The sequence below is a fragment of the Bos mutus genome, unplaced genomic scaffold (assembly GCF_027580195.1).
Source record: "Bos mutus isolate GX-2022 unplaced genomic scaffold, NWIPB_WYAK_1.1 CTG214, whole genome shotgun sequence".
Lineage (NCBI taxonomy): Eukaryota > Metazoa > Chordata > Mammalia > Artiodactyla > Bovidae > Bos > Bos mutus.
In genome coordinates, this window is record NW_027219597.1 from 279292 (window position 1) to 304666 (window position 25375).

Consider the following 25375-nt stretch of genomic DNA (forward strand, 5'->3'; position numbering starts at 1 on the left):
ATGTCAGCTCTACCGTGGAGCAAGGAGAGCAGAGTGCATCTGTCTGACACCCGAGTGTCCAGGGTATCAAGCTGCAGGTGGGGCACCAGAGGACACAGGAAGGATGGGGACTCCTCACCCATAGAGTCCAGAGGACAAAGGGCTGAGTCCCGGAGAACTTCTGGTGGGTGGTGACCTTAGCCCTTCATCTTGAGATAGCCTCATAGTTAGAGAAGCAAGAGACAAAGCCAGAAGGGGCCAGGGGTCGGCACTGGAAGCACCAGGCATCTGAGCAGGGGAGCATCAGAAAGGACCCCCAGGAAATCGGAAGAAGGAGGGGCTGTCCACGCTCAGTACAAGACCACTGGACGCTATGGAGAAGCTGCTACAGGATTAGGGGTAGACCTCTGCTGGCCTCCCACTGAGACCCCACAACCTGTACCTATGGAGCAGGGGTCCCTCCCTCACCCTGAGTGGGACCTGCTCCAGATCCATCCTGACAGCCTGGCCCACCCACGACAAGATTTCCAGGGAACACAGTTCGGAAATGAAGTCTCACCAAAATGGAGAGCTCGGGAAGCACTTTGGACTTTCCACAAATTTACACTTTGTTACACCCTAACAAAGTGTAAAACCAAACCCACATAAACAAGCTCAAGGTGACCAGTTAGTAAGTGACTGTTCACTAGACAAAAAAGTGAATCATCAGTAAAAGATAAGAGAATGCAGGCTCTCTGAATGTTCATAATTTCTAATATTATAATCAAAAATCACTAGACATAAAAGATATAGGAAAGGGCTTCCCTGGTGGCTCAGTGGTAAGAATCCGCCTGCCAATGCAGGAGACATGGGTTCAATCCCTGATCCAGGAAGATCCCACATGCCATGGAGCAACTAAACCCACGTGTCACAACTAGTAAGCCTGTGCTCTAGAGCCCAGGAGCCACAACTACTGAAACCCTCACAGCAATGAAGACCCAGCACAGCCAAAAGTAAATAATAACTATAAATTGTAAGAAAGAGATAGGAAAATACAATTCATGGTTAAAGGAAAAAACCACAGTGATGCAGCCTGAGATGGTCCAGATATTGGTCTGGCAGGTGATGACCTAGAGCAGCTGTATGTTTAAAGAATCAAAGGAAGATGTGTTCAAAGAATCAAAGGAAAATATTATATCCATGAGTTAACAGATAGAGAACCTCGGTTGAGGAATGGCAATTTTTAATAGATAGGACATCTCAGCTGAGGGAGGGGGTATTCTAGAATTGAAAAGCACAATAGCTAAAATAAAATGTCTGTTGGGTGGGCCTTACAGCAGACTGAAGGTGGGAGAAGAAAGAGTGGATGTGAAGATATATGAATAAAAGTTATCCAATCTGAAGGAGAAAGGAGAATTAAGAAAACTGAGAAGAACTGTGAGACCATATCAAACAGTATAAAATACATGTATGTTCAACCTCAGAAGCTGATTTGAAACAATTTACAGATCCAGGAATCTTAGAAAACCCAAAAGCAGGATAAATATAAAGAAAACCAGATCTGGGCACTTAATCATTAGAGATGAAAACCCCAAATAAAAAGAAGTATCTTCAAAGCAATGAGAGAAAAAACACTCTACATACAAGAGAAAGAACACGGCTGACTCTTCATCAAACAGAGCGAAAGACAGAAGGCAGTAGGGTGACATCAGTAAAATGATAAAATACCAAAACTGCCCGTCGAGAATTCTAGATCTAGCGAAGAAGAAAAGAAAAGGAAAGCTTCAAAGCTGAGGGTGAAGTGAAACAATTTCAGAAAAACAAAAGCAAGAGGGTTCCTCACCAGCAGATTTGCATTAGAAGAAATACGAGGTGGAATATTCCTTGAGGTGGAATAGAAATGGGCTCAGGTAGGCACTGGCTGTACAGGTAGGAATAAGGAACAGAGGAGAGGTAGAGAGCAGGCAAGTACAGGTTAGCTTTTCACTCTTCTAGAGACTGGCCTGTAAGACAACTGACAATTTCAAATGGATTGACACTATTCAGTAACGAGGTCACACATGGACATGTAGTCACCTGGATTTTCTTTAGCTATGGTTTTGACTTGTGGTCAGAGCCCAAGGAGGAGTGTGTGAAGGGATGAAATCACGGGCCGCAAGGGGCTTTTCTAGGGGCCACGAGGTCATTTGCTGTGTGGTCTCAGGTCAGCTCAGTCCACTAGTTTTGCAAGTTCTGACCATGCTTTAGCCCCTGAGACCACGGTGGTCTTCAGCCTCAGGATGACTTCATTACTGGGGTGTTTGACTCTTCACAGGACTTCCCAGGGCCATCCCCTCTGTCCACACCAGCAGTCACACAGGGGCTGCACAGGGGCAGAGGGTTTCGGGGACACAGCCTCTGAGGAGGGAGCAGCACTGTCCTGAGAGATGGCCACCCCAATAAACGGCACCCACCATAGAATACGTGCTAAGGCTGATGTGTAGACAGAGCACACGGCGGGGAGTGGGGTGGGAGGAACTCGTAATCCACACTCCGGCAGCTGCCCTGTGCCCTGGAGGAGGACCCCAGGCTCCCACACTGGCTCCAACCTGCCTCACAGGGCCTGGCTGACCAGACCCTTGGGTGGGGAGAGGAATCGGAGGTGGTTCAGCCCTCTCTCCACCCCAGTCCTCCTGGGACCTACCTGGGGCTGCCTGACCTGGTTGGGCAATCCTGAGTTGGATGCTCATGGTGGAGTCACACCCTTAAGCCTTGCTCTTCAGGGCCAAACAAGATGAATATTTTCATCTGCCTGCCCCTCGCTCTTGTCTGTGCCAACTGATTCTGGCCTGTGGGTTATGTCACCAGTGAACCCCTAAATCCCAGCTCCGTGAGACGCCAAGTAAGGACCACAGATTCCACAGCGAGACTGAGCAGCTTCAGAGCTTCTCCATTTGCAGGGGTGGAACCTGCATGCATTACAGGACCTTCCAGGTCTTGCTGACTGTATATCTGTGTTGTTGGCCCCTTGAATGGTGGCAGGGTTGATAACTGATCAGTTATGAGACACTCCATGTAAAATGCTTAGCTCAGACTTAGCACAAAGCTGGAGCCCTGTTGCTATAATTATGGCAGAAATGTGGCCACAGCCCCCCAGTGAGGTGCCTGACCCTGAGGGAGAACCTTCTGGATGACAAATCAAACGGGGTCACTGGTGCAGTGAGTGTGACTGTGCTTGTGTGGACAGATGACAGGGTGGTTAAACTGGAGAGGACCTTGAAAATCATGAGGGAACCCAGTCCTGGCCTGATGGCCCTTCCCCATCCAACCCAGGCTCTGATTCCAGAAATCCCAGGGCCACTGGGTCACTGTCAGCCTCCAGCTGAGGGAGCTTCCTGAACTGAGTCACAGCAGCTGGAGGCTCCAGGAAGAAACCCTCGGGGGAAGGAGGAGGAGGAAAAACAGCAGGTGGCCACTAAGAAGACACCCGGTGCCTCATTGCCAGGACGCCACGGCCTGGGTATAAGGGGCAGCCTAGGGAGGGAGCTTCCAGACCAGACCTGTCCTCCGTCCCGACCCCACCCAGCCCCAAACCACCATGTGTGACACCAGCTGCCCTGTGAGCTGCCAGCCAGCCTATTGTGTGCCCAGCTCCTGCCAGGAGATTTGCTATGTGCCCAGCTCTTGCCAGCCGGCCTGCCCTGCCCAGGGCTGCGGGAGCTCCTGCAGTGCCCGCCATGTGTCTCTGCTGTGCCAACCTGCCGGCAGGTGCCCATCCCCATGCTGCCCAGTGGCCTTCTATTGCGAGCCCAGCCCCTGCCAGGCGTCCTGCTGTGTGCCCGTGAGCTGCCAGCCGGCAGTGTGTGTCCGTGTGAGCTGCCAGCCCACCGTGTGTGTGGCCCCCGCCTGCCAGCCCTCCTGCCCTGCCCTCATCTGCAGGCCCCTCCCCTGTGGAACCCCTTCCTGCTACTGACAAATCATCCAGAAAATCGATTCTCTGCTATTGATCTTGAAAGGCCTCTCCTTGTCTAATTAACAGGATTCTGTCCACACATCTCAGTGCTGAATCGGTGACAGACCCACATCGCATAGAGGTGGGACATCCACCTTACTTTTCTTATTCATGAAAGCTTAGCGATCTATAAAAAATAAATCTCTGAGCCTCAACGCTGGCTTTTTGTGATTTTCCCCTAAGCCCTGTCTCCTTGCCATTTGCTGTCCTGGACAAGCCGAGGCCAGCATGGAACTCCTGTCCTGGGGTGGGGGTTCTTCTGAGAAAGCCACCCCGCTGGGACATCGAGGTGGGGGCACTCTGTGGGGAGGGCTGGCCCAGGCTGCTGAATCCAAAGGGCCGTTCTCCCAGCATCTCCATTGAGAAGCTTGATCCTGGGCTCTTTAAGGAAAGAGTAATGGGGCGGGGGTAGGCAGAGCCCAACTTGCAGCTGCCTGCAATTTCCCAGAGGGCTTTCCAGGAATAAGGTTCACTGCGAGGTTCACTGAAGGCTGGACTGGGAGCCAGGGTGGCAGAGGAGTGGATGTAAGCTCAAGAAAAGAGTTTCCTACAAGTCAGAGCCACCCTGAACAGAAGCCACCTGGCTACCGTCCTGGCTTCAAGCACTGAAAGGCTGGAAGACAGCAGGCAGAAGCAGGCACCAGCCATGTGCCTGTCAGCAGGGGAAGTGTTATCGCCCAGTCGTGGCTGACACTTTGCGACCCTACGGACCACAGCCCGCCAGTCTCCTCTGTCCATGGGATTCTCCAGGCAAGAATACTGGAGTGAGTTACCATGCCCTCCTCCAGGGGATCTGCCTGACCCAGACTGAACCTGAGTCTCCTGCATCACAGGCAGATTCCTTACCATCTGAGCCACCAGGTCAGCAGGGGAGCCGGTCATGAAGCCCAACTTGGCAACAGAAGAAAATCAGCACAACAGCGGAATGAACCTCAGAAACACCATGCTGGTGGAGGGAGCCAGGCACAAGGGCGCCTGCTGTGTGACTCCATTTAGGTGAAGCCCCGAGATGAGCTGAACTAATGTGTGACTTGAAAATACACGAAGAGTGGCTGCTTCTGGAGGCTGGGATAAAGTTGGCTGGGCAGAGTGGGAGGGAGGTTCTGGGTCATGACCACTGAACACTACTTAATGCTCCACCTCCTAGCATGTTCGAGTGGTATGTACTGCTGTTGGTAACCTAGGAATCCTTCAGAAAATAAGACACATGGACGAGGATTTCCTGGGCAAGTACCTGGGGAAGCAGACAAAGCACAGAGGCCGTGGTGGACTCTCAGTGTGGATACTCTCTGTTTAAGCTTTTCAACTTCCTGTATGTTTGAGATTTTTCACAAAATGAAAACAAAGAATTGAAAATATAGTTAAAATATCATAATAAAAATATTCATGAAAAGAACAGGAACCACATATGGGGTTCCTGCTCTGGATGGGAAATTAAACCGAGAGCTTCCGTGCCACAGCCAAGTGAACTGGGGTGCAGCCCAAGGAAACCAGGTCCCGACCCCCAAGTGGCGTAACAGTGGACTCCAGGTCAGCCAGATGTGCAGAGTGCGGGTGACTGTGAGAAAGCCAGTCTTCCAGTTCAAGGTGGGGTCTCAGCCCACCCACCATCCCATCCAAACTTCCCAAGACCCACTGTGGGGCCCAGGGGATCATCTTACAGACAGATGAAGGACTGAACACCTGAGATGGAGGCAGAGGAGAGTGTGCTGACCACAAGGCGGGGCAGCAGAGGTGGGGACCAGCCTGGCCTGGGAGCCCCACGGCACTCTGCTCCCTGCGGGCAGGCCTGGGGGAAGGAGGGTGGAACATGGCCACATGGACCCAGGGAGAGTGCCCAGCTGTCCCACATCCACCCAGGAGGTGTGCTTCTCCAGCAGCAGTATGGATACCTCACGGTAGGAGTCAGGGTAAGGCTACTCGGGAGCTTCTGGCAACCTCAGCACATAGCTCATTTGTTCCTGCATCTGGGTTCCCATCTCCTACTCCAAAATGAAGTCCACCACCTGACAGTCCCCCACCCCAATCCCAGGTGTCACCTTCCCCATGTAGACGAGAATCCTCTAATACAGCACAGTGTGACAGGCACAGTGGGAAAGGCGCCTGGACCACCGAGGACCACCCTCACCCTCACCTCAGCAAACAAGGAAAAGTTGTGGCATGGAAAAGAAAGACCAGACCGGGAGGCAGAAAAAATAAGAAGAAGGAGAGACATTTTTAAAAATCCCTAAATGTAACTCAAAGACATTCAATAAGATGCTACAACAAGAAAACAAGGATAAGAAGCTTTGGAAAGGAAAAAAATTAGAAAACTTACCAAAATGGTCCAGATTTATAAAATAGCTTCTTTAGGTAGAAGTGGGATGGGGAATCCAGAGACCTGTCAGTCTGTCTTCCTTCCCTCCCCTCTTTGTAATCCCAACCTTCATCCCCCTCTTTGTCTTCTTCTTCCCCTCCTCTCTTTCTCTCTCTCTCTCTGACACATGTCCTCTCCTCTGAAGTGTCTCCCCAGGACTTGGTATTAAAGCCTTGTCACTTTGAGTCCCTCTCTCTCTCTCTACAAGCTTTAAGGAATCATGGAGTTGGCATGCACATCATCATTGGATATAAAGGTGGAGAACTGACAGCAAAAAATGACCTTCACCTGTATGTCTCCAATGTCTTAAATTGTTAAACAGTATGATGAACTCAATTCAACTGAGTTCAGTCACTCAGTCATGTCCTACTATTTGCCGCCCCATGGACTGCAGCACGCCAGCCTCCCTGTCCATCACCAACTCCCAGAGTTTACTCAAACTCATGTCCATTGAGTCGGTGATGCCATCCAACCATCTTATCCTCTGTCTTCCCCTTCTCCTCCTGCCTTCAATCTTTCCCAGCATCAGGGTCTTTTCAAATGAGTCAGCTCTTCGCATCAGGTGACCAGAGTATTGGAGTTTCAGCTTCAACACCAGTCCTTCCAATGAATATTCAGGACTGATTTCCTTTAGGATGGACTGGTTGGATCTCCTTGCAGTCCAAGGGACTCGTAAGAGTCTTCTTCAACACCACAGTTCAAAAGCATCAATTCTTCGGCCTTCAGCTTTCTTCACAGTCCAACTCTCACATCCATACATGACTACTGGAAAAACCATAGCCTTGGCTAGATGGACCTTTGTTGGCAAAGTAATGTCTCTGCTTTTTAATATGCTATCTAGGTTGGTCATAACTTTTCTTCCAAGGAGTAAGTGTCTTTTAATTTCATGGTTGCAGTCACCATCTGCAGTGATTTTGGAGCCCAAAAAAATAAAGTCTGTCACTGTTTCCACTGTTTTTCCATCTGTTTGCCATGAAGTGATGGGACTGGATGCCATGATCTTCGTTTCCTGAATGTTGAGCTTTAAGGCAACTTTTTCACTCTCCTCTTTCACTTTCATCAAGAGGCCCTTTAGTTCTTCCTCACTTTCTGCCATAAGGGTGGTGTCATCTGCATATCTGAGGTTATTGATATTTCTCCCAGCAATCTTGATTCCAGCTTGTGCTTCAGCCAGCCCAGAGTTTCTCATGATGTACTCTGCCTATAAGTTAAATAAGCATTGTGACAATATACAGGCTTGACATACTCCTTTTCCTATTTGGAACCAGTCTGTTGTTCCATGTCCAGTTCTAACTGTTGCTTCCTGACCTGCATACAGATTTCTCAAGAGGCAGGTCAGGTGGTCTGGTGTTTCCATCTCTTTCAGAATTTTCCACAGTTTCTTGTGATCCACACAGTCAAAGGCTTTGGCATAGTCAATAAAGCAGAAATAGATGTTTTTCTGGAACTCTCTTGCTTTTTCCATGATCCAGCAGATGTTGGCAATTTGATCTCTGTTTCCTCTGCCTTTTCTAAATCCAGCTTGAACATCTGGAAGTTCACGGTTCACATATTGTGCCTGGCTTGGAGAATTTTGAGCATTACTTTACTAACATGTGAGATGAGTGCAACTGTGCGGTAGTTTGAGCATTCTTTGGCATTGCCTTTCTTAGGGATTGGAATGAAAACTGCCCTTTTCCAGTCCTGTGGTCACTGCTGAGTTTTCCAAATTTGCTGGCATACTGAATGCAGCACTTTCACAGCATCATCTCTTAGGATTTGAAATAGCTCAGCTGGAATTCCATCACTTCCACTAGCTTTGTTCATAGTGATGCTTCCCAAGGCCCACTTGACTTCACATTCCATGATGTCTGGCTCTAGGTGAGTGATCACACCATCATGATTATCTGGGTCGTGAAGATCTTTTCTGTACCGTTCTTCTGTGCATTCTTGCCACCTCTTCTTAATATCTTCTGCTTCTGTTAGGTCCATACCATTTCTGTCCTTTATTGAGCCCATCTTTGCATGAAATGTTCTCTTGGTATCTCTAATTTTCTTGACGAGATCTCTAGTCTTTCCCATTCTGTTGTTTTCCTCTATTTCTTTGCACTGATCACTGAGGAAGGGTTTCTTATCTCTCCTTGCTATTCTTTGGAACTCTGCATTCAGATGGGTATATCTTTCCTTTTCTCCTTTGCTATTTGCTTCTCTTCTTTTCACAGCTATTTGTAAGGCCTCCTCAGACAGCCATATTGCTTTTTTGCATTTCTTTTCCATGGGGATGGTCTTGTTCCCTGTCTCCTGTACAGTGTCACGAATCTTTGTCCATAGTTCATGAGGCACTCTGTCTATCAGATCTAGTCCCTTAAATCTATTTCTCACTTCCATTGTATAATTGTTATGCATTTGACTTAGGTCATACCTGAATGGTCTTGTGGTTTTCCCTACTTTCTTCAATTTCAGTCTGAATTTGGCAATAAGGAGCTCATGATCTGAGCCACAGTCAGCTCCCAGTCTTGTTTTTGTGACTGTATAGAGCCTCTCCATCTTTGGCTGCAGAGAACTAGCCATGACTTATAGCTGTCTTCCTCTATAATAAACTTATTATTTTCAAGAATTCTTAAGTCCCCATCAACACACTAAGAATTGAAAGACTGACACATAACACTTACCAAGGACCTACTCATCCACATTATACCAACCACAAAAATGCACAAGAGAAGAACACTATTAATAAAAGACTGAATTCATCAAGGTGATATAAGGATTAAAAATATATATGCACCACACAACTGAGACCCAAAAATATATGAAGCAAATGTTGGCAGAATTGAAGTGAGAACCAGACAGTTCTGTGATAACAGTTGAGGCTTTGGAAACCCCATGTTCAATAATGGATAAAACATCTAGGGAGATCAATAAGGAAACAGAGGACTCGAAAAACACTGCAAATCAACTAGTCAAAACAAACACACAGAACACACCACCCATCAACAGCACATTCGATGCTCTCCAGGACAAGCCATATATAGGACACAAAACAAGCCTCAGTGAATTAAAAAAAAAAAAGCTGAAATCATACAAAGGGTCTTTTCCAATCACAATGGAATGAAATTAAACATCAATAACAGAAAGAAACTAGAAAATTCACAATATGTCGAAATTAAACAACAGATTATTTTTTTAAATGGGGTCAAAGACAAAAGTCAGGAAATTAGAAAATACTGATAATGAATTAAAATGAAAACACAATGTATCAAACCTATGGTATGCAGTGAAGGCTGGGCAGAGGGGAATTTAAGCCTCTAAATGCCTACTTAAAAAAAAAAAGAATAGGGACTTTCCTGGTGGTCCAGTGGTTGAAAATCTGCCTTCCAATACAGGGTATGTGGGTTTGATTCATGGTCAGGAAACTAAGAGAGCCACAGCTACTGAGCCTGCACACCTCCACTAGAAAGAAACCCGTACGCTGCAAAGAAGACCCCACGTGCCACAACTAAGACCCAATGCAGCCAAATATTAAATAAATATTAAAAAGAATGACCACAAATCCATAAACTAATGTTATACCTTGAAGAACTAGAAAAGAGCAAACTAAATCTAAAGATGGAAAGAAATACTGAAATTAGAGTGAAAATAAATGGCATAACAGACAGAAAAACAGCAGAGAATTAACAAAACCAAGTTTGACTCCTTGGAAAGATATACAGATAGACTAGCAAAGAAAAAACAGAGAAGGTACAGTAACTAAATTCAGAATTGAAAGTACGGATATTACCATGAACCTCAGAGAAATAAAAAGCATTATAAAAGAATACCAAGGACAATTTTGTATGCCAACAAATTATAACCTAGATGAAATAGAAATTTTTCAATAAATATACAAATTAACAGAACTGACAAAAAAAGAAACAGAAAATCTCAACAGACCTATAACAAAATATTGAATTATTAATTAATACTCTCACAGGGAAAAAAGCCCAGGACCAGATGGCTTCACTGGTGAATTCTACCAGCGTATAATAAACTAACACCAAACCTTCTCAGGCTTTTCCAAAAGCCAGACGAGAGAACACTTCCTAACTCATTCTGTGATGCCAGCATTTCCCAGAAGTAAGGAAAAATATTCACCAATATACTTTATGAACATAAATGCAAAAATGCTCAACAAAACACTAGGAACCTGACTCCAAGAGCATACCAAACTGATTATATACCATGACCACGTGCCATTTATACCAGGAATGCAAGGTTGGCTCAACATTGTTTTAAAAAAATCAACCAATGTAAAATACTGCATTAGCAGAATGAAGGAATAAAAGATACAAGTTCTCAGACTACCCTGGTGGTACAGTGAAGAAGAACCTACGTGCCAGTGCAGGGGACACAGGCTCAATTCCTGGTGCAGGAGGATCCCACGGGCCACACAGCAACGAAGCCCATGCACCACACCTCCTGAGCCCTTGCTCTAGAGCCCATGCTGTAGAGCCACGAGCCACAACTACTGAGCTAATGAGGCCCATGCTCCTAGAGCCTGTGCTCCACAATAAGAGAAAGTCTTCCCACAGAAACAAAGAGCCAGGGCAACCAAAAATTTTAAACTTAATAAAATAAATAATCTTTAGAAGACACGATCTCAATTGGTGCAGGAAAGGATTTTGACGAAAGCCAACACAATTTCATAATTTAAAAAATTACTCAGAAAATTAGGAATAGAAGAGAAATTCTTCAACGTCATAAAAGGAATATATGAGAAATCCATAGCTAACATGACACTCAACGCACCCTTTGTTGGTGTATGAATTCAGGAGAAAATAACATGCCAATCAAGAGAGTATTTAAAAAGAACAAAACATGCTAGTGATTCAACTGAGTGTTGAGAAGTAAGGGAATAATAGCGAGAAGCCCCGGAAAGATGCTGGTGGTGGGGCTGTGAGGAGTGCTGGCCGTCTAGAGTCTACCCACAGGATGGACTCCAGGATACTGGACACCGCCCCTGGGGCTGGACCCCTGCTTCATGGATCCCCCAGGCTCCAACTCCTCAGGAGTTTAATGAGTTGAGTGACCTGTCATGGGATTATGACGCGCATCCTCAGGACCTGCTCCAACAAGGAAGCAGACTCTGCTGGGCCCCCATGATGCAACAACACACACCCCAGAGCTGTATATAAGCTCCAACCACCTAAGGACATCACACAGCCTCACCCATCCACTCTCTCACACACTCACACCTCTTCCAGCCCCATCACCTCCACCATGGCTGCCTCCAACCTGTCCGTCTACTCCAACGACCTAAGCTATGACTGTCCAGAGAGCTGCTGTGAGCCCCCCTGCTGTGCCCCCAGCTGCTGCACCCCGGCCCCCCGCCTGACCCTCCTCTGTGCCCCAGTGAGCTGCGAGTCCAGCCCCTGCTGCCAGCCAGCCTGCAGCAGCTCCTGCCCGGCCTCATGCTGCCAGCAGTCTAGCTGCCAGCCCTCCTGCTGCACCTCCTCCCCCTGCCAGCAAGACTGCTGTGAATCCGTCTGCTGCAGGCCTGTCTGCTGCACACCTGTCTGCTGCAGGCCTGTCTGCTGCACACCTGTCTGTTGCACACCTGTGTGCTATCAAGCCTCCCCCTGTTCTACCTCCTCATGTTGCCAGCAGTCCAGCTGCCAGTCCTCCTGCTGCACCTCCTCCCCCTGCCAGCAGGCCTGCTGTGAACCCGTTTGCTGCACCCCTGTCTGCTGCACCCCTGTCTGCTGCACCCCTGTCTGCTGCAGGCCTGTCTGCTGCACCCCTGTCTGCTGCAGGCCTGTCTGCTGCACACCTGTCTGCTGTGAGGCCTCCCCCTGCTGCAGACCCTCCTCCTCCTCTGTGTCCCTCCTCTGCCGCCCCGGGTGCATCCCTGCCTCCTCTTGCCAGCCCAGCTGCTGCCGCCCGGCCTCCTCCATGTCCCTCCTCTGCCGGCCCGTGTGCCGCCCCGCCTGCTGCGTGCCCACCTCTTCCTGCCAGCCCAGCTGCTGCCGCCCGGCCTCCTCTGTGTCCCTGCTCTGCCGGCCCGCGTGCCCCCGCCCTACCTGCTGCATCCCCGCCTCAGCCCCAGGGCCCTGCTGCTGACCAGGCACACCCCACCCCCGCCCAGGGCTAGCCAGGCACAATAGGGCAACCCCTCACCACCAGCCTCATGACCACCTTCAGGGTTTCTCCAGGAGCTGCTCTGAGCTACTTGGACACCCCCTCATCCTCTCTACCCAGGAGTAGGGTCCCCTCAAACTCCAGATGATCGTGCCCTTGCCTACTGCCCACTCCTCCTGGGACCCAGTGCTCAGGCCTGGGGACCAGGTTTCACAATCCAGGCCCCAGTGGTCTCACCTCAGAAGCTGCTTGAAAACATAATAAACTTGACTGCATTTAGTGGTGCTTTACTCTCTTCCGGTCATTTCTGGTAGCATTGCCAGCCAGTCTCCACAGAGGCCAGGGCACGTGCACTGCCCAGGTCCTCGCTGCCCTCCTGTCCCTGGCCACACTCCTGGGGGCCGTGCCCCACGCAGGCCTAGCACCCAGGTCCTGTCCTAGAAGCCAGCCGGGCAGGCAGGTCCTCAGCAGTGGCCAGTCGCAGGCAAAGGAACTTCACTGCCCTGGGCATCTCCTGGCCCCCTGCACTGGGGTGCTGGCAGGACACAGGATTCAGGCCACTAGGTGGAGAGGATGAGGCCTCTGCCTGCAGCGGGAGGACTCGGAGCCTGGGCAAACGGCCCCTCTCAGTCACCTGAGCTTTCCTGCCCCACCTTCCTTCTTCGGCACCTACAACCCCTCTGTCCAGAGTCCTTGCTCTGATCACACGCCCCGAGGGTTTTTCTAATATAAACAATGAGTGAGACTCAGCCCCCATCCCTCCCAGCTCAGTGCAGCTGCACCCCACCCCCAGAGCTTCCGCACAGTTCTCCCAGTCCTTTCTCCACCTTGACACCCTCCCCTCTACACTCCCACCCCCCATGTTGCTGACCCTACTCCCAGCCTGGTCACCAAAGGCCCCTTGGCAAAGGTCAGTGTCCCCCTAGACCTTGTCCTGTGGACCTATCCCTGCAGAATTTAGCCCTCGACTTGGGGACAGGTCCCTCTGCTCCTCCTTACCCCTCTGTCTCCTGGGCCTTCACCCTGACCTCCGTTCATCTCCTCGCTCCTGCGTCTGGACCTTCTGATGCATCTCGGGCCTTTCCTGGCTTCCAGGCCACTCATGGCACCTCCAGACACAACCTCACCCCAGGACCTGTGGAAGCCCTTCGTGGACCATCCGAAGCTGAATTAGCACTTTCCCCAACTAGCCTCTACTCACACTCCATCCCAAGGGTGCCGGTCCCCTGCTGGGCCAGCTGGACTCCGCCCCCACCCCCACCCACTGTCCTGGGCCTGAGCCTGAGGCTCTCCGGCCACATGTTTGAGGTCTGTCCCTGCCTCTCACGACCACCATTTCCCCAGCTCAGGCTGACACGCCCTGTGTTTGCTAAATGGCCCTGGGCAGTGGACAGGGCCAGGGTCCCAGCTTCAGGGCCCCTGTGGCTGCCAACAGCCCGTCCTCAGCATGAGGGGCTGTGCTTGGAGGACTCCCAGTGATGCACATTCCTCTACAGAATTTATTCTGGAAAGAAACTATCATTGTCCAGTAAAACATGCCAATTTTGGAGAAAGGAGAAAGGTTTACAGGTCTGGGGGAAACTCTGCCTTCCAGGGTCCCTCAAGATATCAGCACAAAGCCCCACCCAGGTGCTAAAAATAAATCAAACTTTCAAAATGTTTTTGACTTTTTAAGAATCAATAAAAATTGTTTTAATTAAAAAAAACGGGACTTCCCTGGCAGTCTAGTTGATAGGGACAGAATGAAGGGACAAAATAGGTGATTAAATAGTAAATCCCACTAGGAGATTGTAAGTGAAAAATATGAGAGACACCTGTTAGTTAATGATTACTCTAGAAAGCAGGTTTACTTAACTATAAAACCAAAAAGGCTTGCTTAGCAACAAAATTATGCAACAGGAGTACAAGGCATGTCCCAAACCAACAAAACAGTGGCGACGTGAGACCCACATCCTGCCGAATGAGCTCAGTCGGCTGTTCCGAGTGCTGAGTCACTTCAGCTGTGTCCAGTTCTTTACGACCCTATAGACCATAGCCCACCAGTTTTCTCTGTCCATGGGATTTCTCTAGGCAAGAATATTGAAGTGGGTTGCCATTTCCTCCTTCAGGAGATCTTCCCAACCCAGGGATCAAAACCATGAGCACCATCAATTGGTAACCCCCAAAACATGTTCTTTGGCTTTTAAGACACACTCTTTGCACAATATCCCCAAAACATAAAAACAATAGTAGAAAATAGGGCTTCCACCCTGCCCAGTGGTGTCATCAAGTCAATGACCCCCAAACAGCTCCGTGCACACAGAAAACAATCACTTATGGGAAGGCGACTTTGCAAAATGAAAGACATTCATTGGACTGAGACCTGAAAATTTCCTGAATTGTTATGACAGTCCTGGCCTGACCATCTAGGGAGGGACAGGTAAACTCCCTGCCCCAGAGGAAATGATGATGGAAACATGACGTCTTCTCGAGAAAGAGAAGTTCTCCTCTCTTCCCCACTTTTCCTTTGATGAGAAAACTGTGTCCACTGAGTTCTCAGGGCGTGGCATTTCTCACCCACCTGCTCGTAAGCCTCATGGTGTCCTATTCTAATAAGTGAAAGTGTTAGTTGCTCAGGCATGTGTCTTTGTGACCCGTGGACTGTAGCCACCGGGCTACTCTGTCCATGGGATTCTCCAGGCAAGAATACTGGAGTGAGTTGACGTTCGCTTCTCCAGGGGATCTTCCTGACCCAGGAATCAAACCCAGGTCTCCTGTACTGCAGGTGGATCCTTTACCATCTGAGCCACCAGAGAAGCCTATTCTAATAAACCACTTCTTATCTACCACTTTGCTCTCACTGAATGCTTCTCTGCCCTGACACATAAAGGACTATGATACTGGAGCCCTTCAGAGGCCCCCTGAAATGACACCAATCGGTTTCACAGTGACTAAGACCTCGTGCTTCTAAAGCAGGAGGCTTGGGTTCAATTCCTGGTTGGGGAACTAACATCTCATATGCTGCAGGGGGCAGCCAAAAAGCAATAAATAAGTAAATAAATATTTTAAAGGCCAGAGCGCGGGCAGCAGAGTTTCAGGCAGCAGAGGAGAGCTGACGCCTGGGCTGCCTGGGCAGGGCTGAGCCTTTACCCGAGCCCTGGGTGCTCCCAAAGCGTGTGCGGGAAGATGGAGAGGAGGTGAATGGAGGCGGGAAGAAAGGAGAGCAGACCCCTGGAGCTCCCTTTCTGACTCAGAGCCTCCCAGCAACCACAGCCTGGAAGCTTTTTCTAGATCAGCCCACACCTGTGCACATGACCTTGGGAGGAAAAAGAACTTTGCAGACTGACTGCAACTTGCTGATTAAGGCTCTTGACCAGGAGGAGGGGACGTGAAGACAGGCAGAGGCTGAAGGGAAGTGGCCACAAGCCCAGGACACCCGGAGGCAGAAAAGCTGGAGGAGGCAGGAAGGGCCATCCCCTCTGGCCATAGGATGCCCTGATTGCAGCTCATTATAACTCTTCTCAGACTTCTGGCCTCAGAACTGTGAGAGAATACAATTCTGTTGTCTGGATATTTCATATGATCCAGTGTTGACCATTTGTTACAGCAGCCACAGGAAACTGGTGCAAATGTACATGATAAACAGATTCATAATTTTAAGTGCTGTGGCTTAAGCTGTCATTGAGACAATATAAAAACAATTAATAATGAAATAAACCTTCCTGTCCAGCCAACCGCTTCCCATACACACCATCGAGGGTCTGCCTGCCTTTCTGACCAGCCCCAGGCTCCTCGGCAGTGCTTCCCTACCCCCAGCTCCCACCCCTCCATGGTGGCTGTCACATCCCAGCTGCTCTGCATGCTGGCCTCACTAATCCCTGCCACCTGTCTCTCTCCTCCCCCACCCTTCACCTGCAGAGCTGCCCTGACCGCTGTACCTGGCAGCGTCAGGCTCAAACAGCTTTTGGTGACTCTTCCCTAGACCACCAAGTATCCCACCAGGATGTCCCAGGAGCCCACAGACAGAGGTCCAGGCTCAGCTCCCAGGAAAGAGGCAGCAGCGACAGGGTGGGGCAGAGTCTGAGTGGACGTCTGGAAGGAGGCAGGAGGAGAGGCAGAAGGAGCCCCAGCAATCTGTCCAGCAGGAGGGGGCGACCCATCCTTGGGAGCCTGAGCAGGTGCCCAGCTTTGGGAGGAGGGGGCAGCCACTCCCAGCCCCACCTGGCTGAGCCTCTGATGGGCCACCTGGTATGGCCCGAGCCACAGGGATGCCTTGAGCCTAGCAGGTGGAAAGGAGACACGCTGAGCAAGGGGACCACTGCCCATAAACATGAGCCCACCCCTGGAAACACAAAGTCTGTTGGTCTCGGCCACGCCCTTCCCGCAAGTCTTGCCCAAAACAGGACAGCTAGATACACCCAGCCTGAACCCACCCAGGTAACGCCCCTCCCTCCATCTGCAGGGGCTTGTGACAAACGCAAAAGAAAAGGGGCCATATGCCCCAGTAAAGAGCCCCTTCCAGGGCCCAGAATGCAAGTCACATTCCCTAATCCCCTGGCGCCCACAATGAGTGCCCAGTGGCCAAGTGCCCCCACTGCCCACACTGGGTCCACCCCGACCTTGTACTCCCACACCTACTCAGCACGTGGTCAGGAGCAGTATGGCCCAACACACAGGTAGGACATTTACGAGCTGGGCCTCCATCTCCCGGGAAAACAACGCAGCCCTAATGAGGGTTCCCTGGAGCCAGATCCAAACACCAACCAGGAAAGGAGCGCGTTGTGAGCCTCTGTTGGGACAACACACACACAGAAGAGGGGTATAAAGCAGGCAGCCTGAGCACCTCACACATACACACTCACACACTCACACACACTCACATCCTCACCCTCCTCCAGCCCCACCACCTCCACCATGGCTTCCTCCGCCTTGTCTGTCTGCTCCAGTGACCTGAGCTACAGCAGCCGGGTCTGCCTGCCCGGGTCCTGTGATTCTTGCACGGGCTCCTCCTGGCAGGTGGACGACTGTCCAGAGAGCTGCTGTGAGCCCCCCTGCTGTGCCCCCAGCTGCTGTGCTCCGGCCCCACTCCTGACCCTCCTCTGTGCCCCAGTGAGCTGCGAGTCCAGCCCCTGCTGCCAGCCAGCCTGCAGCAGCTCCTGTCCGGCTTTGTGCTGCCAGCAGTCTAGCTGCCAGCCCTCCTGCTGCATCTCCTCCCCCTGCCAGCAAGACTGCTGTGAGCCCGTCTGCTGCAGGCCCGTCTGCTGCAAGCCTGTCTGCCGCACGCCTGTCTGCTGCACACCTGTCTGTTGCAGGCCTGTCTGCTGCACACCTGTCTGCTGTGAGGCCTCCCTCTGTTCTACATCCTCATGTTGCCAGCAATCTAGCTGCCAGCCCCCCTGCTGCACCTCCTCCCCCTGCCAGCAGGCCTGCTGTGAGCCCATCTGCTGCACCCCTGTCTGCTGCAGGCCTGTCTGCTGTGAGGCCTCCCCCTGCTGCAGACCCTCCTCCTCCGTGTCCCTGCTCTGCCGCCCTGTGTGCCGCCCCGCCTGTTGCGTGCTCACGTCCTCCTGCCAGTCCAGCTGCTGCCGCCCGGCCTCCTCCGTGTCCCTGCTCTGCCGGCCCGCATGCTCTCGCCCTGCCTGCTATGTGCCCACCTCCTCCTGCCAGTCCAGCTGCTGCCGCCCAACCTCCTCCGTGTCCCTCCTCTGCCGGCCCGCGTGCTCCCGCCCAGCCTGCTGCATCCCCGCCTCAGCCCCGGAGCCCTGCTGCTGACCTGGCACGTCTTCTCAGGGCCACCCAGGTGCTATGGGCCACTCCGTTCCCCTCTGTTGCCAGCCTCTGGCCCCCTTCAGGATTTGACCCAGACCTACATGAACGTGCACTGGCCTGAAACCTCAACTAGCAGGCCTTAGCCCACCTGCAGCCTCTGGGTCAGGCCCAGAGGAACCCGAGACAGCCCCATGTTACCGAGGGTCCACAGGCTTCTCCTGACAGCCATGGACACTGCTCTTCCCCCCAGCCTTTGGGGGCCTTGCTCTGCCCTGTCTCTGCCCGTCCTGTGCTATGTACTTTCCTCCCACAAGGGTCTTGAGCTGAGTGAATAAACTCACCATCCTTGCCTTCGCTGGTCCTCTCTCCCAGTAGCCATATGCGTCACTGTCTCCAGCCTCCGGGCTGACGTTAAGTAACCCCATCCTCAGCAGCTGTGTCTTTGGAGCATTTCCAAAGGGCTTGAGCTCTAAGGCTCACTGCGGTCATCCCCCCGGCCCTCGACTCCTGTGTCTGACTCTCTGGGCAGCTCTGGAGGGATGTGCTACGTGACCAAGACTTAGCACTGATCAGCAGGCCTCTTGGCAGGAGGGCCCGCTGGCCCCCATCTGGCTCTCCCTGGTCAGCCTGAGACTCGCAGGGGCGGGGCCTCCTGGGACACAGCTGAAGTGGAGCAGTCCTGCTGACCCCAGCTCACCTGCCCCTCCACCTGCCCTCAAACTTGGTGCTTTATTCAGTCTTCAAATACCCAAGCCTGCCTTGTCTGTGCCACGGACCACTGACCCACCCCCTCCCCAGCCCCTGGGTCAGGCTGGGTGTGATGGGGCTCAAGGGAGGAAGCCAGAGGGTAGGTGACTTCCAGGGCCCACACTGGTCCTGAGACCCAGGCTTGCTGCCTGAGGTCTACCCCTGGGGGCGCTCTGGAGTGCCCCTCATGTTTGCCAGAGCCGACATTCGCTTCTAACCTGCCTTGCCCTGCCTCACCCCTTCCCCAGTGCCACCTCCTAGCTCTTGACCTGACCCTGCTAGTGACATGACACTGCTCCCCTCAGGAGGCCATGAAATCCCACAGGAGGGGGGGGGCGGGTCAGAGAGGTCACCTGACCTCTGATGGTCTCCCCTGGAGACCCTGGTCCAGACTCCCAGGGCTAGGATGGCATTTCTAGTGCCACTGTCCCCCAAAAAAACAGGCCCTCTGGGAACCTGTTGGTGGGAGTAGGGCCCTCTTGCAACTAGAATTGGGTAGTGGAAATGGGTGTAGACAGACTCACTCTATGCCCTCTGCCTGCACTCTGGGGCTGCAGGGTCCTGATCCTGACTCCCCTACCCCCTGCCCCACAGGACCCTGTCCATATCTACAAGGACCCTCTTATGGAGAAGATGTGAGACATCAACTTCCCCAGCTGTTAGGTGATAGGAAATCCCCTGGGGCTCTGCCCACCTGGGCCTCCCTATGCCTTCACCAGCCTCCCTCTGGCCAGCTTCACCAACCGTCCAGGGACCAGGGAACTGGGGGCTCCAGCTTCCTGTATGCCTCAACTCCTCTGGCCAGCTACTGAAACCCACAGGCCCCTTCTCAAAAACACACATTTAAATGCACATACTGTAATCTTCCAGATTGCAAGAAGAGACCATGATCACTACCAATTATCCAAAAAAAAAATTTTTTTTTCTACTGACTAATAAGATGTGCGGCTTCCCTGGTGGCTCAGTGGTAAAGATTCTTTACCTGCCAATGCAAGAGACGTGGGTTCCATCCCTGGATTGGGAAGATCCTCTGAAGAAGGAAATGACAACCTGCTCCAGTATTCTTGCCTGGGAAATCCCAAGCTCAAAGGAGCCTGGAGTGGCTACGGTCCATGGGCTTGCAAGAGTTGGACATGACTTAGGTACTAAACAACAAAACTAAGATGTGGGCTTTCTCACTAAGACATTAAGAAGAGGGAGCGCAAGCCTCATTTGGATAGGGGACAGAAACTTCGTGAGTATTTGGACGGAGCACAGGGATGCTGGCGCCTCAGTTGGCGCCTCAGCTGGAGACAGTCCCAGGTGTTGCCAACACGGGGCACATCCCTCACTGGGAGCTGTTGCTTCTGCATTAGTTTTGAAGGGGAAAGTGCAGCCAGTTTCACTCAAGTTCACGGCAGCTGAATTCCAACCCCCAACTCTGGATGGAGCCACCTGCCTAAGGAACAGAACACCTGTGTACAGCAGCAGCAGCCAGTCACCAATGACCTTTCCCTGGGGCACCCCAAGTTCAGTGTGCGACACCCCAGACACACAACACACAGAGCGCGTTGTTCCAGGGAGGGTCATTGCCCAGCATGGGGTTCCCCCAGCCGGGTCCCCAGGAGTCTGCACCTGAGTCTGGACACCACTGACACTGAGCCCCAGCCTGGAGCACCGTCCAGCCCACCTGCGCCAGGTGGGGCTGTGGAGCTGCAGCGTTGGTGGCCTGGAAGGGCATCTAGTCTCCCTTGGTTTCGCGGGCTGCCAGGCCACTGCAGAAACCACGGGAACTGCGCCAAGCCAAAACCACAACCAAACTTCACCTCCAGGTGACTGTGCTCTGGGTTCTTCCCAGCAGCGCGGAGGTGTGCACACACTCACACACTAATACCCATACGTATTCACACACTTACGCACACTCACATGCGGCGCGCACCCCGCCTTCCCCTCAACATCGGATGACCCCCTTGGTCCACTCATGTCCTGCGGTCCAGGCAGGCCTGCAGGTGCGATGCCAAGGCCGGCGCGGGGGCCCCCACCCTGCCCCGCAGGGCCCAAAGGTGGGCAGCTCTGGCCTTTGAGGTCGCCTCCCCTCCCCCTTCCATTACCAGAGGCTGGTGCTGAGGGACTCGCTGGGCTGCAAACCCATTGCGCGGTAACCATCGAGGGAGTTGCGGGGGCATTCTCCTTTCCCTCACCCTCCTCCCAGCGGCGAGTAAGTACCCCTGACTTTGCTAGAGACGCTCATTATATTGGATTTGCCGGAGACCCCCACAAATTCCCTAAAGTGCAGTACCCCGACCTGGGGGCAGCATGAAAAGTGAGCGGCTAACACAGGGGGCTCCTACCCCGTGTCCCAGCCGCTCCCAGGACTGAGACCCACCGGAAGGACCGGTTTGCAGGCTTCGTGAGCAGAGCTGGGGGAGTAGGAGCTCGTGGGCATGGCTGAGAAGTGAGAGGAGGGTGAGGCGCTCGGGAGCCCCAGCCCCCGCCCAGAGTGCTCTGGCGGGAGCCGCGTTCCGCCCCGCCCCCTTCAGGCGGAAATGTGGGGTTAGGACGCAGAGGGCCTGGCACTCCCCAGACTCTCAGGACAGGGAGAGCACCCTACCCGACACCCACACAGAGGTCCTTTCTAAGCCTGGAGCTCAGAGTCCACCCAGGAGCACAGGGCAGCGGGGAGGGGGAGATGAGGCAGGTGGGGAGGGCAGGGCTCCAGCTGGAAACAAAACCCAGACCCCAAAACTCGGAATGGTGGCTTCTTAGATTTTGTCCTGGAAAAAGGCCTCCTGGAAATCCATTATTTACTCTTAAAAATCAAAACCCTAGGAGCAGCATATAGTGTATGTTGTTGCTACGTTGTTACTTAGTGGCTCAGCCGTGTCGGCCTCTTTGTGACCTCATGGACTGTAGCCCACCGGGCTGTTGTCCATGGGATTTTTCAGGCAAGAATACTGGAATGGGTTGCCATGCCCTCCTCCACGGGAGCCAACCTGTGTCTCCTGCATTGCAAGCAGATTCTTTACCCACTCAGCCATCAGGGCAGCCCCTTTGTGTATGAGGTTCCATTGCAAAAATGAGTAAGCTTTGTTTCCTAATTTCTGTGCAGGGTCCTAGCTTAATGGTTGAGAATGTTTTAAAAGGAAATGGGCGTCAGGCTGACAGTTTGTCCCCACCTGCAAGCCACCCCCCAGCCCTGCAACACTGTCAAGCAGGTGAAGTGGACCTTTCAGCCTGGGTCCCCTCACAACCGCGCCAGGGGCCCTCCCCTCGCTGTGGCACATGCCAGCTCCCACGTGCCAGCTCCTGTGGTCACCTGGGCTGTAGGGCTCAGAAGGCTGCTCCTGAGCCGGGCGCCGGCCTGGGGCTGGGGCTATTCCCAAGCAGCCTGGTGGCCACAGTACCAGAGGGTGGGGTGGGGGCCACACCCACATGGACAGAGGTCCCCTGACCTGAAGCAAGCTGCAGCTCCCAGACTGCCAACTGATCAGACGGCCTTGCCGCGTGAGCCCAGCAGGGGGTGTTGTGCCCACACTGACTCCCAGGAACCCGCCTGTGGGCCTCATTCAGCACCAGGACTCCCCAGCTCACTTCCTGCAGCGTTTTCATTAAAGGAGCTCAAAAGTCAGGGTGAGAGATTTCCTGGGAGCTGCCAGAGGTGGGGTAGGGAGGGCTTCCTGCTACCCCCAGATGCCCTTCACTGAGCTGCCTACCTGCCTGCTGGCCTGCAGCTTCCATACCTCAGCTAGCTTTTATAATGCAAACCTGTGCCCCACCTCTCCTGGGCACTGCCTCTAGCCCCAGGGATGCGCCCCACCCCAGATACCAGGTCTGATCCCACCCACAGCCTGCCCTGGGGTCCCCCATGTCTGCCAACAGCCTTGTCCATGTGCCGGGCAGGGCTGCGGTGTGCTGGTGTGCCAGCTCCCAGCCTGGGGCACAGCATCTCCCTGGCAGGGGTGTCAAGCAAGTGAAGGAGGGAGGGGCTGCTGCGGATGCCGGATCCACCAGGTACCCACACCTCAGCACCGCCCTGAGTCCTAGGCGAGGAGCCGCCTCTAACTACTCCCGGGATTACAGGGGATGTTGTTCTGACATCCCACAGCCCCTGGACAACTCCCCCCCAACCCCCTTCTCTCTGCTCCACCCCCTACACCCACCAGTGACCCAGCCTTGGGGTCCAGCTGTCCCCATTATGGCTCCCACTGAACCCCTCCACCTTTCCTGTCCACGTGGAGATGACACCGGGTGGGGATGGGCTGAGTTAGGGGTGGACAGCAGGCTCTTTGGCCACAGCTGCCGTTCACTCCTTGACCAAGAGTACTGGTCTAGAATTCAGGTCACCAAGCCATCCCCGCAGGACACACCCAGCCACTTTCTTGGCACTACACGCATCACGCCCCCCAGAATTGTGGACTTGGTGTGGGAGCTGGTAGAGTCTTACAGTCATGGTTCGCCCTGTGTCCAAGGGCAGCTGGCCCCACTGTGGGGAGCAGGGGGGGGGTCTGGGCGTCAGAAAACTCAGGCTGACTCTGGGGTCAGGGAGGCCCCGAATCCTGCCTGACCCACTCATCCCAGGGGAGCTTGCCCCACACACCCCATGTGCGCCCAGAGCCCCTGCAGACCCACCTCATCCTCCCACCCTGAGGCTGCTCCAGCAGCTGCAGCCGGTCTCCCAGCCTGCCCCTACTCCCTGCCCTCCACAGCCTTGGTCATGCTGACCACCTGCTAAGGTCTTTTTTTCCATCTTGGCTGAGGCTCTATAAGACTTCACTTGTCCTCGGATGCCCCTGTGCAGCAGGACCAGCCCCAGGCCCCTGCCCTTATCAGAGGGTCTGCCCACCAGGCTCTGGGCAGAGATGTGACCTCAGTTTGCCCATCGGCAAATCTGGCCACCCCACCTCCCGTAAGAGGCTACTCTTTCCGAGTCAGAGGCTCGGACGGGGTGGAGGGGCAGAGGACTTCAAAACCCAGGGTCACAGGGTTGCAGTCAAGGCCCCAGCACTTCCCAGGCACAGACCCAGGAACAAAGGCCAAGGGAAGGTGGAACCCAAACCCCACACAAACCCCGCGGTGTAAACTCCTGTGCTTTTCCAAACCAAACTCCATCAAAGTGACTATTTGAATCCTGACTGGCCATTATCGACTGTCCTGGGAGCGTTCCAAATTGAGCTCAGTATTATTTACTTGACTTTTATCTTTCCTCCCTGGTTCGAGGTATTTATAACTGGGTCATCTTTTAACTATCTGCAACATGCCTGCAGGGGAGAGGGGGCGGGCTTTATAAATAACCTTTATTATTACTATGCAGGTTGATTCTGTTCCCAGCGCTGAAGGGAACATGAAGACACACGTCTGTGACTCACCCACCAGGGAGACACGGAGTGCTCAGGACAGCGGGCTCGGATGCTTCACCCCTGTACCCTAGACCTGCATGCAAGTCTGTCCTCCATGCTCCAAGCCAGGGATTCAGGGTTGTAGGTGGGCTTGGCCTGCATGTGGTTTGCAAATCACGCATCCTGAGGCTTTGACTGTGGCAGGTGCAGGGGCCTGGGGGCTCGGAGGCCCAAGCTTCAGTCCTTCCCGACACCCCAACTCCATGGCTGCTCCTCTTCACCTGCACGATCTGGCTGTTCCCTGGAGGAATGGGGGGCTGAGAACCTTTATGGACCCCCCCATACGGGTGAGCGTTCCAAACACTCATGCTGCGGGGGTTGGGGGGGGACATCATGGGCCATGGTGCCATCACCGGGAACCAAGAGCCATCAGAGCAAAGTGCCACAACATTCAGGGACCAGGGAGGGTTCCAGGAGCCCAGGACCAGATACTTGAAAGTAAACCCAGAGCCTCACACAAGCCATCCCAGTGCCATCCTGCCCTCGATGACAGCCGGCCAAACCACCACCCTCCATAACGCCCCCCACCATCATTCACTCCCCTTCCCGAAGCCTGGCTTCTGGCTTCCAGTCTTGTCTCCCTGTTACTCTGTTTTACAGTGTTAGGTTTGATCAATAGTCTCTCGGTAGAAACTCCAGAAAGGCATGATGAGGTCATGCTCACTGACAGGTCAAGGCGCCCTTTCTAAGGAGGAGGGGGCGGAATCTCCCCTCCAACTCCGCTCTCCGCTTGGTGGGGGTGGACAGTCGGTGCGCTAGGGGCTGTCATCACGCATTCTGCATCTCTAGGGACTGCGGCCACCAAGACTGCACTGAGCTAAGAGTGCAGCCTTGGGTTCTCTGTCCGGGGCAGGTGACGGACCTGCCAGCTGCCGGGCCTCATTCCTCTGGCAGGTGTAAGGCCTTCTCGGGAGGCCCAGCAGGTAGGTACCTGTGAAGGGCCTCGGGTGGGGGCGGCGAGGTCTTTGAAGGGAGTCCCCACCCTGCTGGCATTGCTATTGTGAGCGCCGGCTTGCTGCTCCCTTTAATCTCTGCCTCCTCCCTCCCAGTGGTGCAGTTCCCACAGCCATCTCCGCACGGTGACCTGACCTCGGCCTGCCTGCTCCC

The 25375-nt window shown here is 53.1% G+C and overlaps 4 protein-coding genes across 4 annotated transcripts in view; 3 read left to right on the forward strand and 1 right to left on the reverse strand.

Moving 5' to 3' along the window:
* TSPEAR (thrombospondin type laminin G domain and EAR repeats) overlaps window positions 1-25375 on the reverse strand; it is a 143000-nt gene that overhangs the window by 117082 nt on the left and 543 nt on the right. The window lies entirely within an intron of this gene.
* On the forward strand, window positions 3536-3910 carry LOC138986841 (keratin-associated protein 12-1-like). Its single transcript, XM_070366806.1, has 2 exons — window positions 3536-3627; window positions 3706-3910. Exons 1-2 carry the CDS (start codon window positions 3536-3538, stop codon window positions 3908-3910), a joined length of 297 nt encoding a protein of 98 aa, XP_070222907.1.
* LOC106701684 (keratin-associated protein 10-8-like) lies at window positions 11541-12380 on the forward strand. Its single transcript, XM_070366807.1, has 4 exons — window positions 11541-11841; window positions 11893-11926; window positions 12044-12137; window positions 12186-12380. The coding sequence occupies exons 1-4, from the start codon at window positions 11541-11543 to the stop codon at window positions 12378-12380; spliced, it is 624 nt and encodes a 207-aa protein (XP_070222908.1).
* On the forward strand, window positions 17292-25356 carry LOC138986842 (keratin-associated protein 10-8-like). Its single transcript, XM_070366808.1, has 5 exons — window positions 17292-17644; window positions 17690-18114; window positions 24250-24291; window positions 25163-25191; window positions 25318-25356. Exons 1-5 carry the CDS (start codon window positions 17292-17294, stop codon window positions 25354-25356), a joined length of 888 nt encoding a protein of 295 aa, XP_070222909.1.

Excerpts from the sequence above, each read along its gene's own strand:
- LOC138986841 (XM_070366806.1), top strand. The coding sequence starts at position 3,536 with ATGTGTGACACCAGCTGCCCTGTGAGCTGCCAGCCAGCCTATTGTGTG. Across the intron at positions 3,628-3,705 it reads TATGTGCCCAGCTCTTGCCA|GTGCCCATCCCCATGCTGCC; the intron begins GCCGGCCTGCCC and ends ACCTGCCGGCAG.
- LOC106701684 (XM_070366807.1), top strand. The coding sequence starts at position 11,541 with ATGGCTGCCTCCAACCTGTCCGTCTACTCCAACGACCTAAGCTATGAC. Across the intron at positions 11,842-11,892 it reads CTGCTGCACACCTGTCTGCT|CCTCCCCCTGTTCTACCTCC; the intron begins GCAGGCCTGTCT and ends TGTGCTATCAAG. Across the intron at positions 12,138-12,185 it reads GCAGACCCTCCTCCTCCTCT|CCCAGCTGCTGCCGCCCGGC; the intron begins GTGTCCCTCCTC and ends TCCTCTTGCCAG.
- LOC138986842 (XM_070366808.1), top strand. The coding sequence starts at position 17,292 with ATGGCTTCCTCCGCCTTGTCTGTCTGCTCCAGTGACCTGAGCTACAGC. Across the intron at positions 18,115-24,249 it reads GTGCTCCCGCCCAGCCTGCT|ACACGGAGTGCTCAGGACAG; the intron begins GCATCCCCGCCT and ends CCCACCAGGGAG. Across the intron at positions 24,292-25,162 it reads GGCTCGGATGCTTCACCCCT|GTGTAAGGCCTTCTCGGGAG; the intron begins GTACCCTAGACC and ends TTCCTCTGGCAG.